The 10,437-nt window shown below is 36.3% G+C and overlaps 1 protein-coding gene across 1 annotated transcript in view; it reads left to right on the top strand.

Moving 5' to 3' along the window:
* LOC140153097 (transmembrane protein 151B-like) overlaps window positions 1-9,788 on the top strand; it is a 57,965-nt gene extending 48,177 nt beyond the window's left edge. Inside the window, exon 2 of the mRNA XM_072175715.1 lies at window positions 4,550-9,788. Coding sequence (XP_072031816.1) covers window positions 4,550-6,568 — 2,019 coding nt within the window. The 3' untranslated portion in view covers window positions 6,569-9,788. The remainder of the gene's footprint in view (window positions 1-4,549) is intronic.
* Window positions 9,789-10,437: the final 649 nt, after the last annotated feature.

The raw sequence follows: 10,437 nt of genomic DNA on the forward strand, positions 1-10,437 counted from the left end.
CAGCTGGGAGCTGCTGACAAAATTCAAGGCTACCTTTGCCAAAGGTAATCGGGTTTTTTTGTAACAAAACGGTATGTCGTATTTCAATTTTGCCGTTATTATGTATTATTGGAAAAACCTGAATGATTCAATGTAGTATTCATATACTTGTTCAGTCCTAGAGCAATTGGTACATACTTGGCATATTCTCGGAAACAAATCATACGAAATGCTTCAAGCGTTTTAATTATGGAGAGTAGCTATATGAATTCATGTCCTGCAGGTGCAGTCTTCAAAATGTCTGGACGTCTGATAATCACGGCTACTATAGACAATAATGTATGACAATGTCAGTAACTGCTCATAATAGAAAATTGTGATTCTTCTATATTACTGATTAATCCTTCTATATTAATGACACAAGAAGTAAGTACCTTTATGACGTCCAGTGCAACTGACTGTATATATTCTAATTTTGACCAAAAATACATTCCATTGACGAAGGCTGTAGTAGTAACAGCTGAAAATTACGGAGGTTAACATTTTTGTATTGAGAGTTAACTATTGAGAGTATTGCGAGTTAACTAATCTTTCTGTATACATGAAGTACGAAGAGTGCGCTGTTTAGGATTGGTAATAGTGATATGAAAATGCATTTATAATTCATTTGCTTTAACAATTATCAATAAATAGCCACAATTGTTAGGGTAAAACATTTTAACACATGAAATGAGGCCACGGATACTGCTTTAATTAGTTTAGGAGATTCAAAATTTACAAATATATTTATCTAATGTGAATGACACTCTCACTTACGTAATAAGTTAACGTACCGTCATAATGAAACAAAAATCGTATATCACAAATCTCGATGCTCGTTTGTTTATGACTAATGCAACCATGGTCTATTATTAGTCATTAAGGACCACTTTAGACGTATTTACTTAATTAAATACTCGTTACTTAGGACGATCTTATCAAGGCTAAACCGGCTAAAAATACTATAAATATGAGAACGCCTTATCTAAGTGACCTACATTGACGCCCAACAAGCAATCGTTTAATAAGCCAGAATCATTGATTCTCCTAATAGTCAGGTAAAAGTATGTCAAATTTTGAAGCTCATGTAAATATTAGCAAACTTACACACTTCCTTAAGACATATTGCCAGGATACTCTCTGTGGGAATATATATCTTTGTATTTCACAAAGGTTGGGAAATAGTCCAGCGCTAAGGCAATGATGCAATTCCCGATAGAGATATCTAAATCCCTTTATGGGTCGTCAAATTGACCAAGTTTAAGCTTAAACTGAATAGGAAAGAGAAATATAATTAAAAAAGAAAATTGAATTTATTTAATTTTAATTAAAAAGACACATCTGCTCATTTACGAAGAAAGATTTTATCTGAAAATCGAGACCACAAAGCATTCTGTGCAAGAAATTACGGTCAGTTATTTCTAATTTCGGTTTTACGTATTGGGTGATCACTGGTTTATAGAAACTTGGATCACGTGAGTCTGTTTACCTTAAAGAAGGAATATGACAAGAAAAATTTCCATTATTAGGTATTTGGTTAAAGTAGGAGTATGTTCTTGGAATAGCCTGAATATTTATTTCTCACCCTACTCCTTTATTAATTTCACAATAACAATGTGTTTTGAACTTAATGTCAAAAACAAGACGAATACTTTAGTTTCGTAAACATCTATGAAAAATAAAGGATGATATGACTCGATGTAGCATAACCTTTTTTTTTCTCAAATGTGAATTAAAGTCGGTCAACTAATCCTTTTTATTTGTTTACTTGACAAAAGTTCAATACACGTTTCCACTTTCTTCTTTAATTCTATATGAATCAAGAGGAGAGATTGACATGTTATCGCCATATGCCGTCAGCAATTAGTATTTCAGCGATTCTCAATTACTCAATTCGACTATTTATTTGACATACAGGTATATTTTTGTATGCAATTCAGGTCTTGTTTACAGTTACAATGTCCTTGAATGTTTGAATGTCAACAGAATTTGCTTTTTAGTGGAGACTTAAACAAGAACCGACTGCAATCCTGTGAACTTTAATTTTAATATAATTTAAGTCAGCGTGTGAAGTAGCGTTTGCATTGGTAATGGCATGTTTTAGATCTAACATATCCTTAAATGGTGGGAATCCATATCAGTACAGGTCTGCTGAGCATGTATTTGAATAGTCAACCCCGTTTTCTCTTGAGTATTAACATACGGGTACTTCATTTCCTAAGCAAATCTATTAAACGCCTTCTTATCAAATGGCTAGATGTGGCTCATCCTTTATCTTAATGTTTGAATTCGAAACTCACAATATTATACTACGTATTCTGCAAGTAAATAGAAAGCAAAATTATACTTCTACGTTACTCATATTTGGTACACTCACTGGAGCGCTTTCACCAGGTCAACCGGCGTCTTGAGCGGATGTTATTGCTCTGAAGATTTGTTGTTGCTAGTTTGACGTCATCTACATCTGTGTCGTTATCGGAGGTGTCTCAATCACATCACTACCAACAACAAATCTTCAGAGCAATAACATCCGCTGAAGACGCCGGTAAAAGTGACCCGGGAAAGTGCTCCGGTGAGTGTACCAAATTTGAGTTGCGTAGAAGTATAATGTTGCTTTCTATTTACGTTTACCGCTACGTATACATTATTATATTCTGCAAGTAGTTTGCTTTGAACTGTCAGTTTGTGAACGTATAATTTGAATTTTGATGAATAAACAATACAATAAGGATTAGCATTCATTTTGCTAAGTAATTTCTAAATACAATATATAAGAACACATATTGTGACAGTAAATGATCCAAGAAAATTTTTTCCTTTTTTAAAATCTCTCCTGATAAAATCTCTCCTGGCAAAACTCTCCTTTGGAAAAGTACGCTGCTGTCTCCAAAATGTCTAATTAGATCGATTAGATAAGCATCGTAGCTCATTTTCTACATAATATCCAATTGGTTATCCTACAAATCGTTAAGACAATTACTCCCAAATGTAGGTCATCCAGTAATAGTAAATGCCCTCACCATTTTCCAAAGCATGTTCTTTAAATTCCCCACATGTGATCGCTTATGTATAAGTTTGTGCTAAACTCACGTGCGAAGTGTTAGTTTACGTGTTTGTTGGGGTGTCTTAGACTTAATCGATATAACACTATACCTCTTGTTTTGGAACAAGAGTCGTAATGCATAACATAATCAGCAGGTTTGGTTCACGGTTCACAGATGGATCATATACAGAGAGTGCTTTATATTTGAGTTGATGAGTACTGTATTCCAACAAGCAAATAAGAACTTGTTTGTAATTCAAAACAACATCGACTCTTCGAACTTGTTTGCAAATGGGCTCTTATTTTAGCTAGGTCGATGGACTAGTGATAAATCGAAGGCAAGGGCTTGTCGACCGACTTTGTTTGAAACACGAAACAACCTTGAAATAACTAACACCCAGGAATTTCACCAAACATATAAGAGACAACATATATAATAATTTATCTGTCTAATGTCAGAGCGATGTTGAAACGATCCATGCGTGAAATAGAGGGAATTGTCTACAATGCTAAATGTAATTGCAGCAGCTTCACATCAATGTTCAAACGATGTCATTGATCATGGAGCTATACCAATCAAGCTGGAGAGCCATTACACTTTTACGCTTTTGTGCAATATAACATGATGGCTACAGGAACGTCATTATTTACGTTCAAAATACATGTTTCAACTGCCCATAACAAATAATTTGTCTACAATGCTAAATGTAATTGCAGCAACTTCACATCAATATTTAAACGATGTCATTGATCATGGAGCTATACCAATCAAGCTGGAGAGCCATTACACTTTTACGGTTTTGTGCAATATAACATGATGGCTACAGGAACGTCATTATTTACGTTTAAAATACCTGTTTCAACTGCTCATAACAAATAATATCACCGGTTGGTGTCTCATTATCAATGAAGTAATTACGACGTTTTAAGCTGAATTTATACTCCATCGCTGAGCGACGAGCCATTGGTATTTGACAAATGAAGTAGCTCTTCACCTCATTGGCTAAAAACCAATCGCTATCGCTTAGCGATGTAATATAAATTAAATTCAGCTTTACGATTCATCAAATTCCAGCATCACCGTTATGAACTTTGCGCATGCGCATACCTTTACCCGTCTACCAAAAATATGTATCCTAATTGAAACGCAAATGGTTATTTCCATTGGGAATACCCCCTTCGTGATTACCTACTTTGGGTAAATTACACACTCATGTCTTTGCTGGTAATTTTGTATGTCATTACAAAACTGCTTCAAGATGGATGATGAAGCATGCATCTTGGATGAAGTAAGGAGTGGTATTTTCCTTGCCCGTGATATTAATGTTAACATCCAGAGTGGTTTACATCCATGACTGTATCACGCTTTTTAGACCATGTCAAAGGTCACCATGTGTCTCTGTAAATGATTGGTATTACAATGTTTTTTGTAAAATTAGAACACAGTAGTAATCATTGTTTTCTTTCTTTTCTTTTTTGTCGTTACAGCAAAGACCAATCAGACGTTCGTTATGCGGTGCCTTGCGAGACGAGACCCACTGGAAATGCCTCATTTTGACTCTTCTCATGTACGGCAGCTTAGCGGTGGTACTCTGGTGCAAGCTTACTCTTGTGGAAGTGGTTGCTTACACTTACAAAGGAATGGCAGTAAAACTAGAAGACAGTCCTTGCGAAGACGGCTATATGTATATTCCCATCGCATTCCTGGTGCTCTTATATTTGGTGTACTTAGTTGAATGTTGGTACAGTGAGATACGTATTGAGATTTACTATAAAGAGGATACAGATACGGTTTATGATAGAATTAGGAGGATACGGGAAGCGTATCCTGTGGTATGGTGGCGAGCTATTTCGTATCATTACAATCGCCATACACGTCAAGTGACAAGATATCGACATGGTGATACGTATACAACAACACAGGAATATTATGAGCGTATTAATACACATTCTGCGGCGGGTGCTTTCGATTTCACGGAGTGTGGTGTTAAAGACGTCTCGAAGCATCTACTTTGTTTAGAAGACTATCCCATTACCCGAGTTACTTTCACGAAAAATTTCATGTTTTTGAATGAGGAAGCCGAATATGATTATCTCTCACAACGTGCTCGTTTTTTCAGCGAGAACGATGGACGTGATGAAAATATGGAGACACGCGAAGGTCTAAGCCTGACCGATGTGGAATTTACTGACGAAATGGTGTCGTATGCATTTTCGAACAAGCTTCCTTGGTATTTTTCTTTAACAGTATTTTGGACACTATCACTATGTTTGCTTTCATGGCCGTATAGATTAATTGTTTCATATAAAACTGCTCTGGTTGATTACCAAATTGAAAAGTTATTTGGGACCAATTTTGCCAGTGGAATGGTAACTATCGATACATGGAATGGAGAAACTATGCAATTAACACGGGTTAGCACAGCAGATAGCGATCGAAGTCTGGAGTCAATGATTCGAGGGAACAGACATGTTGTACCTAGTTATTCTGAAGCGCTACTTATGGATCTTGCTAATGGTAATTGTCGCAGACCTGGACAGACTCCAAATGGAACTCTTACTACATCAAGAAGTTTCGGAGCAAGCGATGGTTTGTTAAGCAATGGACGGTTAACTGTCAATGGCAGGTCAGGACGGACATCATCCATTAGCAGTGCTCACAGATTGTCTGCGACATCACCATTGCTGGGAGGTCCTCTTGGAGCCTTCGGACGGGCTTATCGATCTATTGTAGGTATAAGCCAAATACCACTTAAAGATCGTATCAGTACAGGAACTAATGGTCACGTACCAAGTAATATGCAACTAATTCCATCCGCCACAGGGTCTGGTTCTATGCACCAGTTAAGTAATGGGAATGCAAAACCTATAGAAAACGGTACCACACCTAATGGCATTACCGGTGGCATTAGGTCTAGCGGTGCAGGAATACAAAGTCCTAACGGGGATGTCCGACATACGACATCATTTACTGATGAAACTGATGTTAGAACTAGAAAAAACAGCTGTTCTGGCGATGGTCAAAAAATAGGACCAAATAAATCACGCAAGAGACCTACGTCATTACCGCTGTGTTTAGGAAACCGGATGCTTGGTAGTGGTGACCGTGGAAGCGATGGGGAGCATCAACGAACAGTGCAGTCTTGTCTAGTTGTGGACTCAAAAGGTGTTAGAACAGTACTATGTCATCAACAAGGGCCACATCACCACCCTCCTGCAGCCCGTGCTACTGCTATACCAGAAACACCGACTGCCTTCAGTCGTGCCAACATACCTGTTACTCCAGGATGCTCCCCACCAGCATATGAAGTTGCTATAGAAATGCAAGTGCCATCGCAAGAATCGGCATCAAATGAGTCGCACCGAGGATCAAGACCAAAAACAGCTTCGGCAGCTTCAGGGGTCTCAACGTCAGGTGGTCCAGCGTCCACATCAGGTGATCAAACGTCTGAAGGACAAACATCAGGAGGTCAAGATGAGAGCATGAATATTGAAACTTCCTTATGACAAGAAATTGAATGACGATCTTCCATTTGCCTTGGTGACTTTCAATATAAATGTTAATCAGTATGTGTGTATTTACTATATTCCAATACCAAATGTCTATACAATTTTGAGTTAAGACTTTATATATTTTACTTTTTGAAACTTCATTGGAGTTTACTGAAGAAGGATTTTCTTATTCCGACCTTTGTTATTTATAATTTCTAAACCAAATGTTTGATACAACTGCCAGAGTTTATACGAGAAATATGTTATTGTTTGTTGATGTTGTTGTTGCATTTGTTATTTTACAACTGAACGCACAGTGTACAAAGTATATCAAAGTAAGAAAGCATATTTACCTTCAAATGAGTGTTTATAGTTCATAACATAGTCTTTCTATATCAAGCAACAGTACATGTTAAATTGAAATTAATCTATTAAGATACAGCACTTGTGAGCGATTGTTTAAATCTGATTACAATGGATAAAAGGATGACAGCTTACTTACTTTTTTAAAATCATCATTGGACCATAATTTGATAAAACAATTAAGGAAAGGACATTATGATACGTGGTATAATTGAAGACCGAATTAAAAAGACTAGTTTGCGTCTGACGCCAGGGCAACGGCGCGTTGTGATTGGTTGCTGTCCTGCGCAGTACGGCATTTTTGGTCTGGTTGACAGGACGTCAGACGCAAACTAGTCTTTTTAATTCGGTCTTCAATTATAGCTTGAAACAATGCTCAGAATGCATTATATATCATCAAATAAATTACTAACATTGCTGATTCATTCCTTTCCATCTAAACGTTATCGTATGTGCCACTAAGTATTTTCTAGCAATTATTTGTTAAATATTGCTGAAAGTCCTCAAGGCCAAAGGTATCACATATGAGGCCGTCAAAAGAGACGGTTCTTTATTCATTATAGGTAAATTATTATGTAAGGTTTTCAAAGCTGTGGTTACCAAAGCAGACATTCCATGTGCACGAAATGCTATCACTTGAGCTGAGACGAAGTGGTCGTAATTTAGCAAATACCGATCTTTCACTAATCACACGAGTCTTGTGGTTGTTAATTTTAAAATCTAGTAGCGTCGCATCATTTGTAACAAGTTTTATTCAAGGTCAGTGCTGATTATTTTGCTATTTCACCTAAACCAGGCACCGGAGATGTAGAGAGAATTATAGTGACCTATAAAGCCTACGAGTATGCATAAAGCCCCTAGAGTGATAAATCATGCATCCTTGGAGCAGATGTGGGTGTTTTGTAAAGCAAGATTAAGCGGGTAAAATGATTACGCCACAACTAAAATACGGTTAGAAACGATAAAAGCAACACCATTAAGTGAGGAATAAAAGCCTTATATAACGTGAGTAATTTGAGAATACTTGCAAATGGGAACAAGTAATGTAAATAATGCAAAAACGTGAAGAGCATTTCAAACAAGAATAGAGAAAGAAAACAGCGCAATGGAATTGCAATTTTTTTGGGAATTTAACCTTAACATTCAAACGTATGAATTTATCGATAATTTTGGTAGATGATCATCTTTGCGAGAAAGTGCTTTCGTTTTCATATTGAATACATAATATTTCATTAAAAGCTCATTACAAGTAAAACGCTCTTGTTGTACCTCTATTATTTTCGCAAAATTCTGATTGCTCGTCATAAAAGGCTCCCTTTTTAGTATTATAAGACTTTACTAAACTGAAATCTGATTCGGGCTTTTTACATAACGCATAATCACGCTCCCCCATATTTGTCATTACTATAGTATGATTGCAACTGATGTCTAGAATGGCTGTTGCATTTCCTCTATTGTATACGAGATGGATGCAAACGAAGTTAAGATGCATTATTCATGCTCGCATTCCCTTCTACTATTCTCTAAAGCTTGATTTATACTCCATCACTGTCAAAGATATATGACTTTTGTCTGATCATCAAGATCATATCTGTCGTACGACAAAACGATCAACACTATTGGTTAATTATCAGTCGCTCGTCGCTACAGATTGCAGTATAAATTAAGCTTAATTGATCACGCGAATATTGAGCGATGAGAGACAAGAGAACCCAGAGAAGAATATAAATTCACGAATGCGTGAAGTACATGCATTTAAACAGGGTAACAGCACACGCTACACCCGCAATGATTTCCCCAGCCTCAAGATTGTGTGATACTTAACACATATTTGGTTTGAATTGGACGGTGATCCTCAATACAACGATAACATAGTGTGTTTGTACGAGATACTAGATCTTGTAAAGAAAGTAATTTAGTTGTATGTTTGCATTCACTAACTTTATGTATGTCATTGCAATGCAAAAGTTGTACTAAACTTTAAATTTGGATGTTAGTCACGGGTGTGGGACAGTAAGACACGTTACAGTCCAATCATTTGAAATTGGATTGCGAGTCAAGTCAACTTTGTGATCAAATATTATTCTTTCAATTATTCTTCATATAAGAACTCATAATTCATCAGCCACAGGGGTATAACTCTGCAACAAGTACATCAGTGACATACTCTAATAGCTGTCAAATAGTATGATTGGGGAGTTACAGTTTAATAAAAGGAATCTATTCTGATATCACAAAGCAAATTGAAACACCCAAGGATAATCTATCACCACGCTAATTTTTTGAAAGGGCAAGGAGGGTAAGGTAGAGAGTGAAGAATATTATTTCATGCTTCTTTATGAAAAGAGACAACCTTTTCCAACTACATAGATGTGCATTCATATAAGGAGATGATTTCAATTATGCACCATTCCCAAAAAGACCTTGCGCAACTTGAAGTTACATGCGTGGTATTTTCAATTTTAACATAATTGAAGTTCGCGAAGAGGTTCTCTTCGAGTGTTGAATACCGCCAGAGCAATGCGTCGTTTAATGGATAAAATAATAATGCGATGTGTTATATTGAAACTACATTAGTAAAGAAGTCAACTATGTGAGTCTCCGGCCTCGGGCCTGCCAGCCCTGCGGCCTTGATGTATTTTGTTGATATCGGGCCCCAATAGTCTGGAATGTTAAACTGTTCAAAGAAAAATGGATTTGGTTTGGATCCGCTTGTCCTAAGGTTCGTCTCAAGGTGCGTTAGTCCGAAATGTTTGCTAATACCCTAAACCCTCACCATAACCACAACAATATCCCAAAACCCTGCCTTAAGGGATCTAAAATGAGCGTTTATTGCGTTTCGACAGTATTTTTGTGGGACATGAGAGCACCTCAGACCTATCAAATTGCATTCTGAATACGAAGCATGTCTTTCTGATATCAAATAATTTTCATTTTTTGAAAATTACAATATAATATAAATTTTATGACAAATTATAAAAATTTGATATTTTCAAATTTTGATATATAACAGTCCTCGAAGTAAATTATATAAATCTAATGATATATTCTTAAAGTGTATGTAGCAGGAAGGAAAAGCCGACAGTCAATTGAAAATTTTGACCTTTCATATTGAAGATATGGATTTTTTCCCAAAAAAATCCATATCTTCAATACGAAAGGTCAAAATTTTCAATTGATCGTCGGCTTTTCATCCCACCTACATACACTTTAAGTATAAATCATCAGATTTATAAAGTTTACTTCAAGTACTGTTAAATATTAAAAATATCAATTTTTAATGATTTGCCATAAAATGTGTATTAAATTGCGAATTTCAAAAATCAAAATTATTTGATATCAGAATGACATTCTTCGTATTCAGAATGCAATTCGATATGTCTGATGTGCTCTAATGTCCCAAAATAAATACTGTCCAAACGTTCATACCCCAGCCCTTAACCCTAATCCAACCTTAACATTTATCCAAGTATGTAACCTAACTGTCGGACTAGCGAACTATTGAATGTTTCGGACTATAT

The sequence above is a fragment of the Amphiura filiformis genome, chromosome 5 (assembly GCF_039555335.1).
Source record: "Amphiura filiformis chromosome 5, Afil_fr2py, whole genome shotgun sequence".
NCBI lineage: Eukaryota > Metazoa > Echinodermata > Ophiuroidea > Amphilepidida > Amphiuridae > Amphiura > Amphiura filiformis.